We start from the raw sequence: 26,437 nt of genomic DNA on the forward strand, positions 1-26,437 counted from the left end.
GAAGTGACTGAAGGGAATAAGCTCTTCAATTGTTGATTGCTGTTTGCGAATTAAATTAAATTGACTTTGCGTTCTATTAATGCGTGTACCGAAGGCTCTTACATCTTCGTTATTATTATTTTATATTACACGTCATGTTTGTATATAATATCCAAACTTTACATTTAAAGCAAATTAATTAACTGAACAATTTTTTTGCGCTCGAGGGGGACTACGTATTGCTAACAAATATTTCCTTCCTTTTCCTTTTTCTCCTCCTTTCTCCTTCTTTCTCTCCCGGTTATATGATATTTATTATATTCGGAGACTATGGTCCATAAGTTTCACCGTCGGAAGATAAGCTGCAACGACGCGAAGACAATAAGAGAACTAAACTCTATTAGGAACACCGTGAATGGAGTGGAATCGAGCCGTCTTTACAGGCGCACTCCGGCGTATCGATCGCCGATTCTGGTAACCGTCTACGAGATCAGAGCCGAGATTACTTTCATCGTTTTATGCCCGTTACGTGCCACGTCGCTGGCTGGCTGACGGCGTTCTCTCCGCTCGGGAAAAACTTTCCTTCCGCGAGAAGAAGACCCTTCGTCCTTCCTTCTGCAGCTGACCAATCAACAGCTCGCAGCTCTATGTACTATCGGTGACGGTAAAAGGTGAGACGGTAGCCCCGAGGGGTGGAGGGGGGGGGGGGTGACTTATCCTTTATGCTCGAAATGGAGCTTTGCTCGAAATGCTGAGCCACGCGTTTCCCTTACGTGCTGTGATGTCACTTACTTAATTCTGCTAACTGATTCGGACAGTGGACGAATTTCACATCATTAAAACTATTATTAATTCAATTTATTTCTATTTAATTTGTTTTAACAATCGTTTCTTTTTGATAGTGACACAATTGGCACAAGAAACTTGATCGATCGCGGTTTAATTTCAAACGTCTTTGAAAAGCCACTAAATATATTTTTATGCAAGAACGAATACTAACAACTCGTATTACTCATGCATGTACTCCCAACAGGACATTGCGTAATCGCATTTGTTTAGTTATAATGTGTTACGTCTATTACGTATAATGTATATGATTGTGATGGTGCATACTAATTGTTTAGATAAGCGTAGAACGCTCATTTAGAAATACTGGAATCGAGTTGCGGCTGTGCACCTCGTCGTTGTGCTTTTTTGCAACCCTTTTTTTCCGCGAGGATATTTGCAATTTGCATATGTTGCTCGCATCCTCCTGTGACGCTCTTTTTATTTCTCTCTCCCCGAATAATTTGAAACACATTACGCAATCGAGCGTATTTCTTTCAAGGGCAAAACGTCTTATTTTTCACAAAAAGAGTTTGACTAAAAATCGCAAATAAAATTATGTATGGGAAAAAAAATGACGTTAGCGTAAGATATAATATTATAAAATAAAATGGCTCTTTTCTATTTTAGTGTGGTAGAGATATTAATCTAATTAGTACGCTAAAAGAAACTTAATTACATCACATTTTGATCCATAATTTGTTAATGAATAGCCGAATTTAAATTTCAAAGAGCCTTCGATACTTTATCTATTTATGATTAATAAAGCAGCCGATTATAGTAATTGAGGTGCAACGCGCGCGCGATTACACTTTCGGGTTGCGATTTACACCGACAAAGTTGCATTTAGCGGGATTCGATGTTCATGCGGTTATTCATTCCACTCGCGAGTTTTTCCCGTTTTACGAGCTAACCCGGCAAAGAATTCCGGGAAATTATTATCCGGATGCACTCGGCAGACAAGTCGGCCGACGTAAGATAATGAGGTAATAAGGAAATGAAACGAATGTTATCGTTGTCCTACAGAAAAAAAAGAGAGAAAGAACGAAAGATACAGAGCTATTCATACGTCCTGGCGACCCGTTTATTTTATGTCTTGAACGCGTCGATAAATTGAAGTACATCTATTAAATCTCCCGTTAGAGAATACCCTCTAATCCAAAAATTTACGCGTTTCGGTAAAATTTCCAAGAGAGAATGTTTCTACATCCTTCAATATAAAGACTCGCAGCAATAATTTTTTTATATAATCACAATAGAGGAATACATGTGAAATGATTGAAAAATGCTGTTGTGTACTAATGTGGAAGATCTATTGATTAATATCCGATCGCGAATAAAATTATAAAAACTTAAAAAAAAAGGCATGAAATATTGATATGTAAAACTTTTAGATTTTTAATATAAAAATAATCTTAAACGTTTAAACGCTATTTCATTCAAAAACGGAAGCTTTAACATAGTTTCACAGGTGTTTTTTATTTCATTGTTCGGTGTCACAAAATCTCGTACGTAAAAGCTTATCTAAAAAACAAATGAATAATCGTGTAAATGTTTCTCAAATAAAAAACAGGTACCGCCGATTGTTCTCACAAAAAAAGGAAACAAACGCCGTCTAAACATGGGGTGAAAGAAATCGCGCGTACTCGAAAATTGAATTTTCATTAATAGAAATAAAGTGACAAAAAAAAACGGATATTAATAGAGCAGTAATAGTTAAACATGTTTCGTCTTGTCTTGTCTTGTCTCCTCTCGTTTCGCGAAGTTCCCCATGAAATTGTCAGTCGGCTGGAAACGCAAATCGCGTCTCTCGCAGCGTGAAACTGTTTGTGCCGCGAGTTTCCATTTAAGTTCTACGACGGGGAACTCGCCTACCACGGAATTCCGCAGAATTAAATTTGCACGAATAACGAAGTAAGAGTTCGCGTTTCGCGAGCGATGTGCAAATACATTTGTTCGTTCGTTGTTCCCCGTTCTTCACTCGACCATTTCTTCATTCGTTTCTCCTAGCCACATTCCCGGCAGCAAACCTGTCTCGCATAAAAATCGACTGTCGTTGTCCCCGTGCTGCCTTCGGATTCACTTCGTACTCGAGCTTTCGGAGTTTTTGACTCGTCTGAATCGCGGCGACAATCCCATCTTTTGTCTTCGCAATCACTGCTGCTGCACTCGTCACATGGCGAACTGTGAGTCTGCATACGGGAAAGATTTACAAACGTTTACGAGACGTGATTTGGTCATTCATTTTAAAAATTTCATACGATGCGGTATTAAAAATATTAACAACGCCTTGTTCGAAAAAATTCCAATAATGTGAAACAAAATAAAAGCTGATCATGAAATTATGAAATAATTTTTGTAATAATAAATATAATTATTATTTATGAGATAATAAATTAAGCAATAACGCATGCTTCCCTCGCGAAGAATAAAAGTTTGTATAATAAATTCTTTGATGAATTTGAAAATAATTTTTTCCCAGCGGATTTTTTGCACAATTTTTAATTAAGGAAATATTTAGCGTTAACAATTAGCCGTTCACTGTAATATTGTTTTGTTAGTAATTTTTAAACGATTTCAAGCGCACTTTTCTCCGACACGATTTCAACGGAACAACCACAAGTTTTGAGATATCCATCGTTATAGTTTGGAAATGTCGTCGTATCAAATTTCTAGCGTGTAAAAATCGGTGCCGACCTCGTTCGAAAAGCACTGAAAGTATTTTCCGGCGATGGTGGTGGGCCACCCTGTAGAATGTACGATAGAATGTACGATAACGACGACTCACCGTGACCTGGTTCGCACAAAAGGCGTATCCGCGCGATAGCTTCGATTGCGACCGGCAAAGACGAGATCCGCCTTCTCCTCGCCGAGGACGCTCCTCTGAGATCCTGAGAGCTCTCGCGGCCTCGTCACCCACGGAAAGTGTTTTCTTTGTCATATGAGAAACGTCGTTGACGTTAGCACGCTATCTGTATATCACTTTTCAGCGAGCAGATATCGATTTTTTTTTTATTCCCCTCGGGGATGATGTAATGACGCGTAACAAACGCACGTGACATCACGAGAAATGAAGCATGTAAAGCGTGTGACGCATCAACTTTATCCAAGCATTAATTTTGGAGAAAGGTATTTTGAATAAAAAATTGATGAGATTTTTAAGCATGAACAATTCAAGAACAAGCATATTTTAATTTAAGAGAATACATTGATATAAGGGGGAATTGTCCAAATATACGATACAAAAAAATACATGCAAACATATGATAATAGATACCTTAAATGTGAAAATAAATATATATTTTGAAAGTGCAAATATATATAATATCAAGCTAGAATTTTCAATGTTAACTTTATGTACAAATTAATGCCAGGGGAAATATAAAATATCTTAAGCGATTTCAAGAATTTCTCATTCATGATTTAAATGGAAATCAGAAAATAATATATATTTTGAAAGTGCAAAGGTGAAAATCGTCAAAAATTAAAGGTAATTGTGTCACATTTATTTGATTTGGTAACTGTCACATACTTTTTTTTTTTTTTTTTTTTTTTTCAAATATGTGCGCGTCGCCAATATTGGCCTTTTGAAATTGCAATCGGTATTCTAAAGTTAACTGGCAAATAGAGCACGCGCCGGATTCAATCTGCTGACACAATTAGTACAACGATGCGATACCACTCACCTGACGATTTCGATGTTCCGGTGGTGCTCGCAAACCGTCGCACTCCATCCGTAGATGACACGGTTGCGAATTTGCGAAATCGCTGAATTTCCTGCGGCTAGACACACATTTCGGTGAACAGGCGAGCAGCTTGTTCTCCGCTCGTGTACAAATTCCGTAATCGTGACCGCAACGCGGACATAGCGTGCGGACGCTTTTGTCCCGTCTCATCAGCAACGGAATGAAGCAGAAGGGCCAGCATCTGCAAGTGGAACTGTCAAAGTTGTATCCGTCGCGGTTCTTCGTAATAAAAAAAAATAAGGAATTTGTGGTATCCCGCAAAAATTGTGTTTTGCAAAATTGTGTCTCGCGCAGGAATACAGAAGTGAAAATAAAACTGAAAAGAAGCGCATCTTTTCATTTCACTTATTAGGAAAATCTTAACAGCCAATTTTCAAGCAGCCTATTCTTATTTTATTTTTTATTATGCTACTTTGCATATATTTTTCTAGATTTTTGTCTAATCTGGATCAAGATGAAGCGATAAATCACGAGTGACACGTTCGAATAATTCCAATCCGTCGTTTATATTTTTAAAATACTAATGCAGACGTTGTCATAAAAGCGCCTCGTTTCCCTTATCGCGTAAATTAATATGTAATTAATGGAAACTCAGAGATGACAGAATTATCTTTAAATGCACGTAAGGAAAAAAAAATCATGTAAACGTATTATAATAAAATTATTTTCTGTTGGAGTTTCTTATACTCGCTGCATAAAATCGCGTTGCGTTGCATTTCGCTAATCAGGTTTAATGAAGTGAATATATTTCATTTTGATATACGGCATTACACGCTTATCGGCAGTCACTCGTCGTGATTTATGAGAGCGAGTAATTTCGCGATTTCCGTCGTGTATGAATTCAATTCGCTGAAAACGGACGCCGCTGCGACCAGGATTAAATTTAACGAAAGGGATTTAATGATTACGAGTCGCGGCGATTCGCGCCATCATAGCGCGTTAGTCTTTTGAAAAATCCGATGTATTATGGTGAGAGACTATTCAGAGAGTCCGCAGGTGTGTCTCGCTAATTAGCGTTGTTTTTATCGCTGCTAATAAGTGATTATCGGAAACTTGTTTTATCGCGGAATTGCTTTATCGACGCAAATTCACGCGAAATATTGGAGTGGAACGTTAAAATCTTTTTTTTCTCGGTCGGATTTTATTTATTTAACATTTAATCATCGATTTCTCATGGCGCTTTTATGATTCCGCTAAATAAATAATATAAATATTATTTCATATAGACACGCATATCGCAATTAATATCAAAGTTAACATGCAATTTATATTATCTTTTGACAAATATTAATAACGTGCAATTATCGCGCACTTTTTTTACCATTTTTGTTCGATGGTTTATTACAATATTTTTTTTAATGACTAACCCCATTAAGCAAAATGCAGCCAGACGGGAACTTGTGAATTTCTGCTGCTTAAGTATTATCGGCGTCTCCTTTACGCCACACGCAGGACAACGAACCGATCTGTCGTGGTATTTCCATGTTTCAACTGTAAAAATATAACATTAGAGTCACATCAGGTTTTGTATTCGAAACCTGCAATAAATTTCTCTTCCGGCTTCCGGTAATTGGTAATATTAATCACACCTCTATAACTCTTAATTAAAACTGACAAAAGCGAAGGAGAAGGGAAGTATATAATTTTCAGCTTTCAACTCAATTACGTCTATATTTCTTTGTAATTTTTAATTTACTCATAATTAATAAAAACTGTTTGCCGTGCCAGACCTTCTGTGGAAAAGATATTGCTCGGTCGTTTTGGCGCGCGAGCTTTGCCATCGGGTGCTCTCAGTGTCGGAATCCACGGGAACAACATGCCACTTTGCGACGGCCCGCTCCGCTTGCATTCCGCCCTTTGTGATTTACAAAAGCGCGCTGCTTTCTAGAAGCATAAATTCATTTCGAGCGTGCGCGATAAATATAAGCCGGCCGACTTGGCGCGCGCGCGCACGCGCGTTTCGCAGCGACTGAGAAAAAATGCACATTCGGTGCGTAACACACGTTAATGAACAGTATTTACGAGCGCATTTCTAATTACGGTTTTAAGCGCGCGGCGCTCAATCGCGTTGTTTGCGGTAAACCGATTCGGACCGCTGCTACGGCCGCTGATTACAACAAAATCTGCGGTTTAATTACGGGCGTAATAAGTCATTATGGTAATCGCTCGGGAGCTGATGATCGCGCGCGTAACTGCATATCGAAACAACGACGTATCGTTGTGTGGATCGCGCGTTAACTCGCAGCCTTCTTTCCCCGTCGTCATTGTTTTGTAGAGATCGTATCTGCTCGTATCCTTTTCAACGGAACAGTCAGTATACTTTAGTACTGTTTTAATAATTTTGATAATTAAAAGTCCATCAGGTAAAGACAGATATTTTCTCTCAGAAATAATGTTATTTTGATATTATGTATTGTGTTGGGAATTTACAAAATTATATTTATATTTATATTTTGCAGCGTATATACATATTAGCGTAATATAAACGTATCTTTGATTTTCTGGCGTGTGCCTTGTATACGAATTTTGTAGCATTGAAAAGTTCAATCTTGTAAATTAACTTCCCAAAACGTTCATTAGCAGAAATGTATAAATTCCAACCGCGCGGCAGTTTGTTATGTAAAATATCGCACGGGCCTTAATTATTCATGTAGATAACAAAACCATGTATTGATAAAGTATTTTATTAAAATGTAGAATAATAAAGTGTGGCGCGTTAATTAAACTCTCTCTTTCGCGGTGAACATAATTGCACCGTTGGCGATCAATATCGAAACGTAATATTGAAAACGCTTTATTCAAGAAAATAATGGCGTTTGTTGTTGCTGATATATTAATAATAAACATTTGCGGAACGCTTTTTATTAATTCTCCAGTGATTTTTCCTTTGTGACTCGCACGCAAAAGCTCGCGGGTGCGGGTGACACAAGTCCTGCTGCTTTCAAATTCCCGGTGTCAGCGGGCTTGCGGGGCGACAGCTTTGCGTTTTTGTATTCAAAGTTGCCATAAACGTGACCGCACAATGGACAAATCACGCGAACCTTCTTCGCGCGCTTCATCATTAACGGAATGAAGCAAAACGGCCAACATCTGTTGCGAATCACCCCACGGTGAAAATGTAATATCATATTTGTACGAATGCGTGTGATATAATAAATATATAATCAACTTTATAGAAATTGCAATTTATTCTGAAAATTGTACCGCGACATCGGTCAAAAAAAGAAAGGAATATCTTTTTTAGGAGATTTAGGATTGGAAATATTTATCTTGAAGCATCAAAAAATTAAATTCAATATTAATCTAGAATCGCATTTGGTTTTCAATTTCCATCCTTTAGAGATCAGATTCTTAGAATAGAAAATAATATGAGAGATCAGTGGAACAACGTAAAAATTAATCCTTGACCGCTTGCACGCGAACTAAAAAGCCACCAGCTCTAAATTTTTCGTTTGGCCAGCCATGCGTATCATGAAAAGGTCAGCAAAAAGTTATCTCTCGTTAAGGGCAGTGACGAAGGTCGCAGAGAAAAAAAAATGACGTTACGCAAAAAGTTTTATCAGATAAATGTGAGAATTTTGTAGGAGTCTATGTTGCCATAAAGAAATACGATGAATGAAAGCAACAAGACGATCGTATTTCAATAATATCACGCAATATAATACATTAATATATACTAATATTCCAGAATTAAAGATTGTGATTGATCATGAATTAATTATTTAATAAATTAAAGATTTTCATTATATTATTTTTTCTGAAAAATTATTATGTGATTGAGAATTATCTCTTAATAATTTTCTAATATTTTCCTCGCGAGGCTTTTTCCCAATTTCAATTTACGCTTAATTAAATGAATTGAATCCGATCTTTAATCCAACAACATGTGTACATACCCGAAAAGGCAGAACGCTCCGATATGAGAGGTCGTTAGTTTGTCGCCGCGAGTATGAAGTGTTGGCACAGCTTCCCTCTGGCATTGGGGGCAGACTTTCCTCTCGTCGTGCAATTTCCACGTGTCCACTGCGGACGGTGAAAGCGAGTGTTAAGTCTTAACGCTTTCACATTGACCACAATCGGAACCACAGACTGTCGTCGCGTTGGACAGACCACAGACGACAAAATATTCTTCCAAGAGCCAGTCTCATTGCTGGCACTCAACTCTAATTGTGTTTCGACCGTGTCTTTCTATATATATTGCACGAGTGTATATATCATGGGAAGAAAAAAATGTAAAATTTTAATTCCAGAAATTTTAATCATTGTCAGTATTGAATCTTGGAAAAATGTTTTGTACACGAAAATTTGAACAACGATTTGCGATTGAATATCGCAATTCTAAATCCGACAAATCGTTAACATAGAGAAATCTATTTTTTGAATAATAAATTAAATTAGTAATTAAGATTAGATATATTAATAAAATATTAATAGAAACAAAGTAGAGTTAAGTTATAAGGAAAGATAATTTTTCAGATTTTCAAGAATTTCTCTCGAAAGAAATTATATTAAAATAAAATCGGTAAGCAATTAGAGTTATCAGATCTGTCGAGCTTTAGTAATAATGTTTGAGAATTAAATATATCACAATAATCTCTGCTCGGTCCCCTATACTTCTTCTATTTGTAGTTTTAATGTCGGATTCCGAACTCTCTCACTAATCAATGATTTTTTTGCATTGGCCTACTTCAGATACGGCTATATAAATCTAAGCCGGAAATAGCTACGACGACTTGCGCCAAACAACTGGAACTTTAACCATATCCGAATTAGGATATATCGCGAAAGCTCTCTCGGCTGCCGTGCGACACGTAATGTTTAATCGCATTGGTACCTACCGCAAGTAGCATAAACTTTCTTCGGCTCGTTCTTCTTGCCGCTACTACCATCGACTGGCGTGACCGAGGACGAAATCCGATTCGACGATATCTTTAGGTCTTCGCTCTTCTGCAAAAAGTCAAGAAGAATTAAGGAAAGCACGGTTGTTACCGAGCACGTTTCGTGCACATCACCTAATTCAATTTGCCAGCGCAAATATGCGAAAATTCCACGAAAAGGTTTCTCTAAAAGTGAATTCTTCTCTTTAACTCATTTAAGATTTGATAAAAAGCATAGATAAAATTATATGATCTATTTGTGATTTAATGCTATCAAAATTTTGTGACGATACTTTTTATTAAGATAAATTCCCGTTTAATTTTAGTTTGTTGCTAATAGGAACCTTTCGACAAATATAAAAGTTAAGAGAAATAGGATTAATTTTTAAAAAAAATTATCAATTATTTAAAATAAATTACATATATGTAATATATGAAAAAAAAAAATCGAATTTTTTTTATTATATTACAAAAGTTACGTCCATTGTATGCGAGTTTCAACATTTGTTACATATGTAATATTTATCCTGAAGACTAGGAGAATACAGAGATCTCTTTTATATATCCAATTTTAGAAACTTTATATATTCTCGACCCGTGAGACTTGTGGATTGAAGGACTGCAGGATGGATAAGAAGAAGGTCGAAGGTGGAATGCGAGACGATAAGACCACCACAAACATGAACGTATAGTCTTCGCCATTTTTGCGCGTAATTTCCGTACGGTCCTCCCATCTATCAACTTATCTATCCCATCTATCAAGATATCTAATTTCTCAGATAGCAGCGAAAATGTAGAAGTTTAAAAACCAAAATTAATCAAATTTTATAATATAAATTTATGAAAGATTATACATAACGTAAAATCTTAATAATTAAACCATAATATTAAATAAAAAAGTAAATGACGAAAAACATAAATAACACATTGTACAATAATAAAATGTTTAATAAAGTAAAATGCAGAAGAAATGTACACATATATAAAAATAATTTTATATTTCTGACATGCATAGTTAGCATAGTTTCTGCTGCTATATTTTATGCTTATCTTGATACTGTGGAATTGAAAAATTTTCTTCTATCTTAATTGAAAAAGCGAAAGCGTTCGTACTTGATTGTCCAAACATTTGCCAGCGATCTCGGGATGATATTGACGGATATGTGTGAGAAGTCTGCACGTGTCTCGTTCCTCGACGCTTACTTGCTTGTCACATACTGGACACCAAGTCGCTATATATGACTATATATTAAGAGTAAATATATAATTAATTATTATGTAATTTAATACTAAAATTTAATGAGACATGTTTTTTATTTGGCAAAAAATAATTTGTCTCGTTGAGGGATGAAAGATAATTTGATTGACTAACCTAATTAACATTCTATAACTTACATACTCACTTTCTCACGATCTGAAAAATAATTGGTGAGCTGTATATAAAGATTGAACCAACCTTCTCCTCTATCATGTTCTCGAGAGCGTGTATTTTCGACTTCCTACGAATCCATCGAACAGACTCGAACTTTCTGACTATGATTGATATACGGTTACATTGACAAACTGAACGTTCGCATGTGAGTGGCGGATCGATAACAGCGAATCGAAGTTGTTTCGTGAAAGTAGCTCCACAACGTGCATAAAACGTGTTGTTTCAATATTGAACTCGCATCTCTTTGCACATATTTACCGGAATTAAGGAAGACAGAATTAATATATTATACATATACAGAAAGTGTGGATAATAAATAAATTTATTATTTATAATGAATAACGTGTGTGGAATATAAAGAATAAAAATCGAAAGATTTATTTTCAGCAAATTTTTTACACCTCGAAAGCATCTATTATGTTGAACAAAGTTACAAATATTACGGTAATAAATAAAGATTTCATGTATCACGCGTTACATACGCTCGTGCAGTAAAAGCCTTCTACGTAACACGGATATTTTCGCAAGATAAGACAGAACAGCTCGAGTCCTGCGAGGACTTTGTCACGTTTTACAAGTCTCTCATCGGCACGGAAGTGCCTCTTGAAGGAAGCAATCCACGAGGTGCCGCCGGAGGGGTACGAACCGGGGGAAAAAGGAGCTTTTCCTGAATGCGGTATGAGAGGTTGAGTCAAAAGTTTTCGCAGGCGGGAACAAAGGGTCGTGCAAAAGCTCGTCACGGACGACGGTCTCGCACGGTCTTGCTTCCGTTTCGTTCGCTCGTAGAAGGAAACTACGTGGTCGGGCGTTCGCTTCCTGTTTCCTGTCGAACTCTTTTCGCCATATACGCTCTATTGTATCTTAGATAATGTCATATAACTGTATAAGATTTCCCGCGATATTTCTTTGGCCGATCGAGGAAATTTCTCCCTTTCTGCCTCGTCAGCTTCCGGAATGTGCTCTTGATTTCACGATCAAGAAGGCGAAACGAATTTCCGTTATTTGCACGAGGGTGCTTCGAAACAAGTATCCGAAATGTCGTGAAAAAGTGGAGAGATACACTAAAAAATTATTATTTTTTTTTTTTGAAGAAAAAAAATTACACGTAATAAAATAAAAGTGTCTGAAAAAAAAATCTTTATCCTTAAAATATTTCATAAGTTCATCTGTTAATAGCTGAAATAAGATGATTTTTAACGTTACTTGACATCGGACTTGAACTCTGTTCATGCCATGTCGTGACTTGGCAATAAGAGAAAGCAGAGTTATCTCTTCAGAGATATAGGACACTCGATCATTATAATCCCTCAACCGCAGAGACTAGCATCGATTTGTTCTCCACAGCATATTGATATAATTTAAGTATAATGTCACGGCGCATGTCCGTCTTTGACATCGAGCGAACTTATTACTAGTCGTTGCAAATTAACAAAGGTCCGAAAGATCGTAACTGAATTGATGGTCGAGAATACGTCTCTCTCTTATTCCGGTAGTGGGTCAGGAAATCAGGTCAGGTGGAGGAAGAAGAAGTGGCAGGCGGACGTGGATGGAGTAGTGCCAGGTGGTGGTAGAGGAACTCCTCAGGTACCGTTATCGCGTCTGTACCGCCGACCGTGCGTTTCTTTATGCGGATAGACGTGGGCACGAGGAGACACCGAACTCGCCACGTGGGTGAGGGACGCCCACACAGGGACGGTTCCGAACAAAAGCTCTGTCGTATAAAAATCTCAGCCACCGCATGAAAAAAATTGCGCGGCTTAGGCGTCGCTAATTGAAAGATATAATAGAGGATATAATATAGACCTAACTTGCATTCGTGATGAGTCTTCGTCGAAATGAATGAATGGTTAACTATATAGCCACTGTTCATATACAACTTGCTTGATGAAAGGATTTTATCATACATTTCATCAATTTGACATGGATTTTTTTAGCTAAAAAGTTAAGGGAGATTTATCTGTGATAGCAGACTTTCAATTTTTATAATATATATTTTCGAAATGAATACTTTTTTTGGAATTATAGTTAGTATTGAGATATGAAATGGAAGTTACTTAAAATTCAGTTTAATTTTTTAATCTTATTTTCATTTAATTCTTAGCGCTTTTTAATGTAGCAATTTCTGATTATTAAACAAATCCTAATCCAAATTTCTTATATCTAGTAGTGCGAAATTTATGTAGTACTTTAGTAACATCCTGTATTTCTTAATCGTTTATGGTCTTATCAGATACGATGTTATCAAAGTATCGTCTGGTTTAATCACGTTGTTGCACAAAGATGACCATTCATACTACTAGGTCGGATCTGATGTATGATGCCTTCTCGATGCAAATTGTGAGAAAATACGTTTGTGCATGCCGCCCAGGGCGTCATTGTCGGCTGGGAATGTCATGCGTGGGGTTATGACCGAGATCGTGACCCGATCTAGGAGAAACTCCGCCGAGCTGAACGTATTTTTGCATAATTTGCTATTTTTGCGTGTACTCTCCGTACATCGAGTGGGATCAGAGCATCCCGATGCGTCGATTTACGGTTAAGCTCGAGCTCGTACATCATCGAGTATCCATTTAGCGGTAATGTGATTCTTATGGGAAGAGCTGTTACATTTTAGGATCTCCTAAATTCTTGATATAAATCTTTTATAAAAGAAATTATGTGGGAAAATATTTATGTATAATGGCGGATAATAAATTTGATAAAGACAATATCTATTTATCATACATGCTGTCATTATGTTACAAGAAAATTGAAAAATATTAATACACAGATAAAATAGATATGCTTAGCTAGCTGGATAATTATAAATTTAATTTCAGCGTTATGCTATTAATTCACCTAATAAAAGGAAGTTTTATAAAAAGAATTTTTATATATTATATATATATATATATATATATATATCTGTATTTAAATTAATTTTATATTTTTATATATATTTATTTTTATTGTTATATATTTGATATTATATACTTTTTTTATATTGATTTTTATGAGATGATGCGGATTTGGTCTCGAGACCCTTAGAGTAAGTCGACGTAAATAATGACGCGAATACTTTGTTTCTCGTGTGCCGCATCCGTCTTTGTATCCCCCTCACGCCATTGCGATAGCTCGACAAAGGAAAATTTATCGTAATTAGTCTCTCTTGCCCGGCCCCATCGACAAACGAAAAGAAATACTGCACGCCTTACTCTCAATAAATACAGTCGATAAAGTGCCGATAATCTCGAGTCAATTACTCGCGGGAGATACTTAGCTTCATTTACAATGAATCACGTGTTATATACATGCTTTTATACTTTGCCACGCGGTCTCGAGATACAGGGGATATATTTCGCAGACGGATGCATGGGCCGTATCGCGATAGTGTCAAGTTACCACGAGATGAAAGAAAGATACATTTGAGCGATATATATATATATGTGCTCAAATTTTTTTAAAAAGATTCTCTTTATAGAGTTACGACGGTATTATCAGTCATTACGAATATATCAAATATGCTTCGTGAAAATGATCAGATACATTTCGCATTAAAATATAAAGCTCTCCTTTAAATTACGCGATACGCGAAACAGAAACAGTTTATAAACTTGGAATTCAATAAGATTCAATTTGGTATTATCACACGAATTTAACGTAACACAAATTTCATTAATCAGACAAAAGAGTTATTTCGTCAGTCGTTTTCCACGTTTTCTCGTTAATAGAAAAAGAGTTTTACGTCGCAATGTGGCTCTCAGAGGTCTTCGCAATCTTCGCTGTCGGTCGCCCCGGAAAAATCAGGATAATTGCAGCCCTAACAATAAGATAGAGGTAAGCGGCAATGTGGCCTGGCCCGATGCCTTCGCGAATTAGCGTACACGATTGTACCGCGCACAAAAAGCGGTTGCGCATCCAGTTGTGAATGTAATTGCGGCGGCGTGCACGACTCCGCGCGCGCGCGCGCTGTTTTGCCGAGTTTAGATAATTGTGGTAACAGGAGGTTAACATGTTCTTAGTGCGCAACCTCCTTTTTCTTCCCTCCTAAGGGGAATTAAGTAAGTAGTTAAGTAGTTTATACTTCCACCTGCCGTTCACGATCGACATGCGACGTTTCATGTTGGGGCAACTTAGTTCATCGTTTAATTACCAGTCACCCCGGTTACTTATCCCAACCCCCGTATATCTACCCCCGTACGGTTCAAGTTTTATTCTTGTAGAAATGCGACAAACTGCTTTTCTATCCGTTAGTTTTTATGCTAGGAAAAGTTATCCCCAAATATTCCATTATCGCGACTCAACTGCGTTGTCGACGCGAGATGGCTTATCTTGTCGGCTTACCAATGACAGATATTATTATCGCTTATCGCGCCAGCAGAAGCGGACGCTTAAGCCGGGGTGATACCATTAGGTACCGTGCCTTCTTATCGCACAAGCGCCAGAAACTTGGCCGTCCTCGTCGTTCACGCACGATCGTCATCGCCCTTTTGACATTCAAACTTGAGTTCGAGATTATCGGCATACTTGAAGCATCAGATTAGCCTTTTAAGGCGAAAGGATTACGATTGGTTAACACTGTTTTCATAACAAATACAGATATTTAGCAACCATAAAAAAAAATAACCATCATAATCATTTAATTAATCATAATAATAATTATAAGGATGTAACACTCGTTAATTATAAAAATAATGAGATTAAAAATGTTGCAATAATGATAATGTGGAGTTGAAGTACAAAAGCAAGAGGAATAGCAGAGGAATACCGTCGAGATATCCTACGTACATAATGCGTAATCGCCCCGGAGGAAAATGGTGCATTTTAATATGCATAAAAAGTGCAACGTCTACGGCTTAAGAAGAACGCTCGGGACGGAGCCAGGATGCTGTTCGCCGGAAGACAAAGCATCGTGGAAGACGATGCGCGAGCGGGCGCGAGAAATATTACGGTACCGAGAGCGTGCACGCGCCGTGTCATATATCTGTAATAATCATTCCCCATTCAAGGCGAACGTTTTATTCCCGTAGATGCGGCACGCTCGCACCGCAAATTGCGATAGAGGAGCGCGTGGTTGCAACGGCGACGACGACTCCCATAATCAACGCTCGCTCTCGCGCTCGCGCAACGACATACTTTCCAGCTTTCTTCTTCGTTTCTTCTTATCCGATCTCTCTCGACGGGATGCTGCCCGACTCGCAATGCCGCCGTAACTAACAACGAGGCCGCGTCATGTATCATCTCACCGCGTTAAAGCTGCCGTGTGTGCGCGCGCTTGGAAATGGATAGCGTAGCGTGTGTTGCAGCGGCGACACATTGTAGACACAATTGCATTTTTCCGCGGTGTAATTTAGGAAGGAACGCGCGCGATATTATTAGTCTTCCGAAGTGAAAATGATTTTGCTTGCCGTTTTGCCGGTCTTTGAAAAATTACACTTTGACACGCGACGAAGTAAAACGGAGTAAAATCTATTGAGTTTGTTTCGAGTGTGTACAGAGCTATTATTTTTGTTTCCATTTTGAGAGAAAATATTAAATACTAATATTTAATAAAATTTAATATATAATGACTTACTTTAATAACGATACGTTGCAGGATACATAATTTTAAAATAAACTAATAGTTGTTAATCTATAAAAAAATATAATTTATTTTGGAATTTTATATCGTAATTTTATGCCATGTCGCTATTTTATGTCCACATTTTTCTCCGAATTTTCTCCATTTTTTCAAGATATATTTTATCGGTATTTTAAAAAATGACATGCTCTGCATATCAATTCTGTGATTCTATCAAATAGCGGTTAAAATTCTCTGCTCGAGAATTATATTTATATTGAAAAATATTTAATATAAAAAAGTGCAACAGTTTTTGTGAATTTTAGTTAAAAATTCAGAATCAATTCGTTGTAAAGATGGGAAAGAAAGAGGATTCGAATAGTCGAAAGTCTAACTATCACGAGATCAAACTGAATGAACGGATCGAAACTTTTCAAGACTTATCAACGATCACTGTGGGAATAAGATTTCGACTCGTCTCTTTTACGGTATGCGGGGATTTTATGACTGGGATGGCTCTCAGTTACGTTACGACTCGAAGCTCTCGAATCTTCCATCGAGTTTTACGTATCGCTCCGACTTATTCTTTTTACTGCTCCTCCGCTATTTCGAATAGGGACTTCAGAATTTAGGACATTTTCCAGGTAGTTCCCGCTTTTTTTCCGCGCATATTGCACGAAGGATGCGCAAAAAAGTTACATGAAGTTATATCTGAAGTTATACAACCAAAAATCTCCGTCATTTTGTGGACGTTCGATACTGACATGCATCATGCAGAAAATCTTCACTTTTTTATGATATTATTCTCTAATAATATTATTATCCAAATGATTTATGTGTACATTTTTGAAAATTTTTGAAACTAAATACACAAATAAAATTTATTTTTTTTTAAATTAATAATGAAAAAATATATTCTCTTATTAATTATTGTTTAATTATTAATAATTTTTCTTCTATCGAATAAATATATATTTATACATATATTTACAATTTTGCATGCACATGCACATCATGATATTGATAATACATATGTCATATTATAATATTTTAATTGTTATATCATAATTGTTATAACATTTTTTTAGATAGCTTAAAGATAGCTTTACTTTTTCCGTTTAACAATTTGCTTAATGTCAGTAAAACTTTTAATTGTCAGTGTCTCTTCGATATGTCGACATACGGATTCGCTCGAACCGTCGTTACGAGTAACAAAGCGGGATTTCATCCGCGGTCAATGAGGAGACGGTGAGAAATCTAGTCGTCGACACGTACCGACTTCGCGAACGATCCGCCATTTCAGCCACAAAATCCGGCTGCTTTGATCGCTACCGCGTGATATCGAATTAAGCTCAAAGGAAACCTCGTTGTCGTGAGAGGGAGAGGGAGGAGAGAGAGAGAGAGAGAGAGAGAGAGAGAGAGAGAGAGAGAAAGAGCAGATACACGGAAACGGGTACTGCTTCGCGTGCACAAATTTGTCTGTAGATATTCGGGAGCATTGAACTATGACCCTATAATGCGAAGCTTTGTCCTTCCCCTATCCTTGCTCCGACATTTCGAAGATTGAGAGAGAATATAATTAATTATTATCCGTACATACCGAGGAAAATTTGCCACATGCATTAATAGAAGGTTCGCTAAGCTCTAATAATAACCGTCTAATTCCGGGCGAGAGCGGTTTTAACTAGAGCATGGAGCTTAATACACTTGTACTTGAAATTGTGTTATAATTTCTGAAATTTACTTTGGATTAATGTACCTACAAGCGGTTACATCGGCGCACCCCACATTTTTTTCCATCTCTAAAAAAAATATTTATGTAGATAAAAATATATTCGATAGTTTTCTGTTATTGGAAATTTCTATTTTCAACAAACGCAAACAGATTCTGAAAAATTTTCTGTGTTCTGGAAAACATCGCAGATGTCGCGTGTTTCCAGAACACGAAAAGCTTTAGTTCGTCGATACGGTTTCCTACATTCAGAAGGTTGCGATAAAGTCGGAGCCGATTTTAATTTCCGAGACTGGCAACCCGATGATCGACCATCGTCCGTCAGTGAAAAATACAGGTCTGTAAATAATGCCGCCTGCGAGACGGAAGGCCACAGCCGTGGGGCGGCGATGTGGGCCAAGGGAGGCCAACGAACCCCAGCTCCGCCGCTCTTTTGCCGATAGTTGACTCCGAGAGATTGACATGGCCCCCATTGCGCCACCCACACAATCGGTATCCGATGCAATCACATCGTTAACAACAATTTTAACAATAATTTTTCGCGAAACGTTTATGATCGTTCAGACATAAACCAATGTAATTTCAACGAATTCAGAAAAGGATACATTATATGAAAATGAATTCGCTTATTTGTAATAATGAAAATGTGATAATTGATTAAAATGTAATGTTTTTAATAATACTGATTTTTAAGAATACTAATAATGCTTTTAAATTAAACAAAAATTCTGATAAATTAATATATTCGTTTGAATATATTCGTACAGCTCGCCTGAAAATTAATATTGATTAAGTTTAATTATTAAAATTTGCAATATCTGAAAATATTACGATCTTATCTAGAATCGTGACACTTTTGCTTGTTGCAAAGTTATTAATCGCAAGAGCACGGCGTCCCGCCGTAAAGTTGAAGCGACGACAGAGGAAAAAAATCATCTTGTGAAAAAGTTAACGCATCGTGAAGCGCGTCTTTAATACAGGACGAGCGTCTTTTCAGGTCGTTCGTTGAAAGAGGCACTTCTGAGGGAACGGGGAAAAACCGGGAAAATGGAGGAAAGGCGATCCGGTGATACGTAGACACGTAGTCGGGAAGGAGAGCGCACGCGGCACAGAAAGGGGAATTCTTTCCGCGGGAATGCAAGTGCCTCGCGCTCTCTTCTTATAACCCGAGGACTCCTCTTTGTTGGTCGGTAGCAATATACCGTGATATGACATTCTTTTCTTACTTGCGGCGTGCTGACTCCTTGACGGAAGGAAACGCTGCCCGACGGCTACACGCCGGAAAAGACCACGTCATCTTTAACCGTCCCGTCTCTGCGAAAGAAGAGAACTGTGCGCTTTTACGGGCTATCGCCGCGATTCCACCGGCAACGACGAATATAAGATTAGACTTGGTCACGATGGATTTCTTCCGGTCCGCTTTGCACCTCGCGCCATTTCCAAGAAATACCAGGAGGCCAGAGATAGGGAAATATATTAATCAGCGTGCGCGTCAGGAGAAACAAAAGCGAGAGATATATATACATTTAAATTCTCAGTTCTTCTAATTATTTATATAATTGGTTATAAAAATGCACGAAGTGAAAATGACATGAGTCCAGGACGTGTTTGTAGGATTTAAGTTTAAATTGATATCATTATACATTTATATAGATAAAAATTCAACGTGACGTGCGAGATCTGTCATTCAATGGTAAATCATGGATTTTCTTCTTTTTTTTTTTTTCATGTGAAAGTTGTGATTTTACATTCCCAGACGTCCGTAGTGAAAGTGGTCGAGAGAAATATTATCGCAGCGTTTGTCAATATAGGTTAATGGCACAGACGGGTGTAACCGGAACACTCTTTCCTTCGTCATCGACGGCATTCTAGACGGATATCGTGAGCGTTAAATGGAACGGTCCTTAAAGGCCGAAAGCCACTGAGTCATCAACTGACATTCGTCATGACCCTGAATACTCGTTCTACTTCATGGATCTGAACTACTTACCGTGTCGTCGACGAAAACGCTTACGTTTTAAACAAAGTCGATTAGATCGACCGGTACAAATATATATTTTACAATTTAAAATATATGTTTCTAACAAGCGAATTACGAAGTATTCTTATGAAATCCAGTACGTAAGTATGGATGCTTGATTTGTATAATTCGTAAAGTTCAATATAGCAAAATTTGTAGATGACGTGTACGACATTGGATTTCACGATGTATCGATTTACGTTCACACAATTCTGTTATTTGATCTACCACCTGACACTGCCTAATACGGCGATGATAAGGGTATTTTATTGGCCGACTGCGCGTTTTCTCGAGGGAAAGCAGATATATATGGGGAATAGTCTGCAAACTTCATGCTTGGAATATGTCAGCCCGTCGTCGTCATATATGCGGGAGGATGTTAAATCGATATGAGAATGAATTGGGTGATTTTGAGCGTTCGCGCACCGTTGCCTTTGAAGAGGCAGCTGAATAACGCGCTATTTTATCTGCCTGTTCTTCCAAATGACCCGCTTATAAAAATATAACCCGGACAAAAGGAAAGAAAAACAATCGAGAAAAATCTTTACAATTCGTCACTACAATATCGCGTCGGTTTGGACATTGAAAAATATTACACGCAATACAATAAAATATATATAAAAATCATGTAAAATGTGAGAAATTGTCTACTGTAATTAAATTCAAAAAAAAAAAAAATATAAGATGTGAAAAATTTATTCTATATTGTTTTTTATATAATTTTTCGCTATGAAACGAGGTCCCCGCTTCTTAGATGTCTGATCGCCCCGTTCTGTAATTTTCGCCACGTCGACTAGTGAATTTAGTGGGCTTAGAGGCGATAGGATTTATCGCAACAGCATTTTCCGCAAGACGAGGTACAACAGCCACAACTCAGGGAAAATTCGAGAGGGACGAGAACATTCCGTGCGCGCAATCCGCGAAAATCTCACTTTGCGCTCTCAGGCACAAGAGAGGATCTTTCTCGCTCGGCGTTCAAAGATTTTAATGCCCCGGACCCGTTTCCCTTCCATTCTTCCTTCCGCGAAGACAGGCTGCACGATTATTTTCCGCTTCGTCTTTCGTTCGTTCGCCGGCTAATTCTTTCACTCGTCCGTTTTTCCTTCAGCGTTTCTTTTCCGTCGATCGATTCATCCTGCTCAAAGAAAGCGGATGAAAATCCTTGTCGTTCCGAGTCTTTTTGCAGAGAAAATCCGAAGGAGCGTTCAAGGATGTTTAAATATAATTGGATGTCGAATTTTATTCGCTTTATATATATATATATAATCATATTATGACATAATGGAATAAAATCAGACTGTAAACAAGAGAGTTAAAACTAACATTTTCCATTTTCTAAGTTTGTGATTGAAACTGATAAAATTTCTATGAATTTAGTGGAATATTTGTTGCAATTATAAAAGTGAAAGAAAACGATGTTATTGATAAGAATGATTTTGTTCGAATGATTCTGTTCTAAAGATAAATCACACGTTTCGTGCCCGTTGTGATCCACTCTGCGGTAAATTCGCCCGGCAGTTAAGAACGCGCTGTGGCCGGTCCATGGAAGGCGATTCCGACAGAAACACATTGTATTCGGTCTGTTACGGCAGTCTTAATTGCTAGATAAATTTACCATCACGTCCGGATCAAACGGACGTTTATTGTTTGCCGCACGTACAATAACCGCCTGTAATATCGTGCCGCCGAAATTCTATTTGAATTGATCGTTGCAGAGAGAACATGGCGTAACATGAAAGGGGGTTTGTCAGAAACTCTTACAATTACTTATCATTAACTTCCTTGTTTCACAAAATATAAACATGGCGTCTGAGAGATGAAAATATTTTTGTGCTAACTAATATATAATATATTTTTTTAAATAAAATATAAATAATAATTTCTTTTTTCTCGTGAGTAAAATGGAGAAATGGAGTAGGATTGTTCTCTTTCTGTGCAAACAATTTGAATAAATTCGATTTTACGCGCTTCTATAATTACGCTTCGTGGTTATGATAGAATTTAAACGTTCGTTGGATATAAAAAAAAAAAAATTGCACGTATATACGCATCCGCATCGTAATCGATATACCGAAAAAAAAACTCTCTTCCGAAAGAAGAGGAGCAAAAAGAGAAATCCGGATTTAGCTGCAGGCTTTTTACAAATAAGTTGGATGTTCCCAGTCGGTGTTAAATCCGCAATAACGATGGCCATGAGCGATACCAGACGAAGACGCGTAGCACCACACGTGTGTATCACCAGCGATATTGATCACGAGGAGCGAAGGCTAATACGAGCCGGGCGAGTCGGGACGCGAAACAGCAAAACCAATTTCGGCGATGGCCAAACACTTCCGCCTCGCGGGCTTATTTGAGCGCGTGTGCCGCTGCCGCGCAGTGCTTCACAATTTCATTCGCACGTCGAGGGCGGCCGCCCTCGTGTGTGTGTGTGTGTGTGTGTGTGTGTGTGTGTGTGTGTGTGTGTGTGTGTGTGTGTGTGTTGTGTCGGCTCGTCTCGTCGATACACACAGCCGGGCAAATAAAATACTCGCGGCTGTATACCCTCGATCGCCGCCGCCGCCGCCGCCGCCGTCGCCGTGTGTACCCGGTTTGGTGTATGCACGTATGTACCATATATGCAGGCACGCAGGCACGGATTAAAGGCCTTTGAGCCCTCTGTGCATCTCATGCATGCAGTAACAACCAACAAGTAGCCGCGTTCTCGTATTCGCGGTGATTATTATAGCCGTGAGTGAAATCGAGCGCCGAAGCGTAGGAGAAAGTCCTGTCACCACATGCATGGTCGTGCATCGTGCTATGCAAATGATATATTTATAAACGATCCTGCGCGACTGCTACACTACTACCGTAATTATACACTTATATCGAGCTGTTGTACGTGTAAAATACTGGTTTTATATCGATGTTCCACTTTGAGGAAGTTACTTTCGTAATTTTATTTTGACCAAATAAAATAAGAAGGAAAGAGTGGAAAGCGAAAGAGAAGGAAGCGAAAAGTGAAAAATTGCTGATATCAATATTTCCGTTGTCGCTAATAAAGTGCCGGAATAACATCGCGTGGTAATCGAGAAAGTGCGCCAGAGAAAGAGAGAAAGAGAGAGAGAGAGAGAGAGAGAGAGAAAGGAAAAAAGAGAAAGAGAGAAAGAGATAGAAATACAAGAGTGTCCATTTTTTTGCACTCGGGGAATTTGATTTCCTGCAAGAGAAATCTCAGTACCTCTCGCACCGTGAATTTATCTCTTGTAACCGAGGCACTCGGGTAAGAAATAAAATGACGCAGATCCCGGCGAGCTCCCCCTCCCCCTCCCCCCTCAATCTGCAGTTTGGCAGGTTCCGCGCTGCCGCGCTCATTGTTCCCAATGAATTATCCAACCCTGCATCCGCGTTTGCACGCTCCGTACACTTGTGAGCTTCGTACACTTGTGAGCTTCGTACACGCGAGCGCACACAAATGCATCCTCTCGCTGGCTCACGATATGCTTCACGATGTCGTCTGGAAATGGAAATGGAAGTGGAAGTGTGCCACCGGGTCAATGGACCTCTCTTTTCTCCCCTTCTTCCTTCTTCTTCTTCTTCTTCTTCGTCTTCCTCTTCCTGCTTCCAAGCTGCCTAGTTTCGTGACCATCCGGGCTCCACGGATGCATTAGCCTCGGACACGAACCGCTACCTTTTTGTCGGGCCCTTAACCTGCCCCCCACTTCCTGCGCTCCCTCTTCGACCGTTCAGCGTTTCTCTGATCGTACCGAGGACGCGATATCGGTTCTCTCGAGCAGCAAAAGCTCTTTTCTACCGAGTGAAGTCTCGCTCGGCGAACGAGCTTTCACATCTTGAACGTATCGTGATTTACCACGATTCCGGTAAACAGGCTCGCTAGTGGAAGTGACGTCAAATTCCCATTCAAAGTCCGCATCAGGGATATCATTTGACTAACTTCGCGATCGATATTCTCCTTTATGAAAAAAATTAAAAAAGGAAACGAAATATCTGTGTTAAAAAATTTAAATTAAAATTTTTGTTGAACATGGTAACCGTGAAATTAAATAAAAGGGACGTTCTACGTACATGATTTTAATTTCTATATGAGATTCACCGGTCTTATTCCGCGAAGATAAATTTGCTTGCTTTTTTATAATCAGCGACTTCATTTTGTATTAAACGAGAACTTTTTTTTTTTACGTCCGAGAATAAATAATAGTTGGTATATGCTCTGATAAAGAATAACTCGAAATTAAGGCTGACACTTCGGACTTAGTGTAAAACACGTCGAGCTACTCCTCGCGCATAACAGACACCGGAATAAAACGACGTGACGCAGAAGAAGCCATCTGTTTTCGTAACGCAACGCGCGATACATTCTGAAGCAATATTTTTCACTTAAAATGCATTACGCCCGGCGTGACGCTATAGTATATCATTCTTACTTTAGGCGACTAACCGGCGGAGCGCCGTCTTGGAAATGCAGAGTCGTATGACGCGGATAAAAGCGGATATACCGCGCGATAAATGTAACGTGCATTCACGAAATGTTAGTGACGTGCAAGTTCATTAGATGTCGAACTCTATGAAATTGGAGAGTTAGAAAGCGCTTAAATTGACCGCGGTACATAAATTATGTTATAAACATGAACGTCATCGATCGTCCAAGCGAAAACGGCTTTCCCGCAACACTCTCAAGGCAACGGCTTAACGGCTCCGAAATGTAATGTCGTATTTATACCATTTATGCGAACGAGTCGCTTGCTCGATTCGCTGGGGAATCACGAGTTGATATTCGGTCGAGGGCGATCGCTCCTCGACGAGGCGTTCGTCTCTCGAAAGCCTCAGAAACGGTTCGCCTTCGCTGTATTACATCCTCACTCTCTTGGCCACATCGTACACACGATTTATACGATTTTTATACTCCCTTTCCGCGATCGGCTATCCCCCGGGAAGAATCCCGTATTCGCGACAGAAGACGAGCGAGGAGGGGACGCGAGGGGAAAGGGTTGACGACCCTCGGCACGGAAGTCTGGCGTTCTATATATACTTTTCATGAAGTACATTTTCCAACAAAACTCCTCGACGACGTGCACGCAACCTCGTTCCGACAAGATCGACGGGATTGTCCACATATGGGGTGACATAAAAAACTGTACCCGGCAGCGGTAGTAACGTTGTTTATGTTCCCAACGAGATATGAGGTCAACGGTTTATTGTAAATTCGTCGCGAAACCTGTCGGTGAATTTTTTTTTCTTTGATAAAAAAATTGAATCATCAATAAAAATCAAAGAAAAAAATCATATCAAGGAAAAAAAAATTGAATGAAAATATTTTCCTGATAATAGCGATGCGTCAAATTTTAAATGTAATAAGAAAACAAATTTTTTAACAGCAACAGTAAGTGGGAATACATAAAAGGGAATAATTTATTTGTATTCTTAGGACGATGATTCAGTTTGTAACTTGTTTTCTGCTCGTATGTACGCAATTGTATACTCGTATGTATCTGACGATTCCTCGCGATGAGAAGTAAAACGATTTGATTTTACTTAATTCTAACGATTCTAATTGGCGATTAATCTTCGAAATTCGATCGCGACGCGAAATTAAATATTTTATCGCATTTATTGTACTCGCAACTGACGTACACCTGTTTTCAAGCGAACGATATATGCACGGCTCGCGAAATATCGCAAATCGATAGGACGCGGCCATAAATCTCTCGCCTCGCGTACCCCAGCGAATAACAGTTCCCCAGTGAGCCGCCCTGACGTATCCTGCCCAGATATATCGAGTGTCCTCCGCGGAAACATCTTCCTCGGACATCAGTCACGACGCTTGTTGTACAACCGAGATTGCGATATGAAACTTTGAGCGTGTAACGGCAACTGCCGTGGTGAAATTGATCGTACCTTAATACGCCTTTACACAGAGAGATGGAAGTCGAAAGTTCACTATCACGATTGCATGCGATTGCGGCCGGTTACGTAGGCAGTTACGGCTTTGCAAAAGTAATGAACTCCTCCTGCAGATCAGCTTCGTAGTTTGCTTATTACGCGACTCGTTCGTCTCATCGTGTCCGGCGTAATAAATACTTATATCTAATGTAGTCCCTTCAGGATTATTATATCTATTTTTCTTATGGATAATGAAAAAGCTGAAAAGATTATTCTAGATCGCATTTAAAAGTACAAAAAAGTTTGGATCAAAAATTATTTAAATACACAATAGAAATGTTAAATAGAAAGATAATTAAGAAATAACAAAATCCCCATTTTTTTTTATATTAATATTTTAAATGTTCAAG

At 38.5% G+C, this 26,437-nt stretch overlaps 2 protein-coding genes across 5 annotated transcripts in view; one reads left to right on the forward strand and one right to left on the reverse strand.

Annotated features, from left to right (window-relative positions):
- The window catches only part of twin (CCR4-NOT transcription complex subunit 6-like twin), a 505,964-nt gene that overhangs the window by 355,850 nt on the left and 123,677 nt on the right, over positions 1–26,437 (forward strand). The gene's annotated exons all lie outside the window — the stretch shown is intronic.
- On the reverse strand, positions 1,968–4,715 carry LOC112552971 (uncharacterized). The gene is made up of 3 exons (XM_025219633.2): positions 4,491–4,715; positions 3,593–3,736; positions 1,968–2,996 (listed from the first exon to the last, which is right to left on the reverse strand). The coding sequence occupies exons 1-3, from the start codon at positions 4,698–4,700 to the stop codon at positions 2,811–2,813; spliced, it is 540 nt and encodes a 179-aa protein (XP_025075418.2). The 5' UTR covers positions 4,701–4,715; the 3' UTR covers positions 1,968–2,810.

The sequence above is a fragment of the Pogonomyrmex barbatus genome, unplaced genomic scaffold (assembly GCF_055798465.1).
Source record: "Pogonomyrmex barbatus isolate J1 unplaced genomic scaffold, ASM5579846v1 scaffold1, whole genome shotgun sequence".
Classification (NCBI taxonomy): Eukaryota; Metazoa; Arthropoda; class Insecta; order Hymenoptera; family Formicidae; genus Pogonomyrmex; species Pogonomyrmex barbatus.

What these genes read in the sequence shown, in the direction of transcription:
- LOC112552971 (XM_025219633.2), bottom strand. Translation starts at nt 4,700, where the DNA reads ATGAGACGGGACAAAAGCGTCCGCACGCTATGTCCGCGTTGCGGTCAC. An exon ending in CGGAACATCGAAATCGTCAG is followed by an intron (nt 3,737 to 4,490) that starts GTGAGTGGTATC and finishes CATATGACAAAG; the next exon opens with AAAACACTTTCCGTGGGTGA. An exon ending in TTTGTGCGAACCAGGTCACG is followed by an intron (nt 2,997 to 3,592) that starts GTGAGTCGTCGT and finishes TCCCGTATGCAG; the next exon opens with ACTCACAGTTCGCCATGTGA.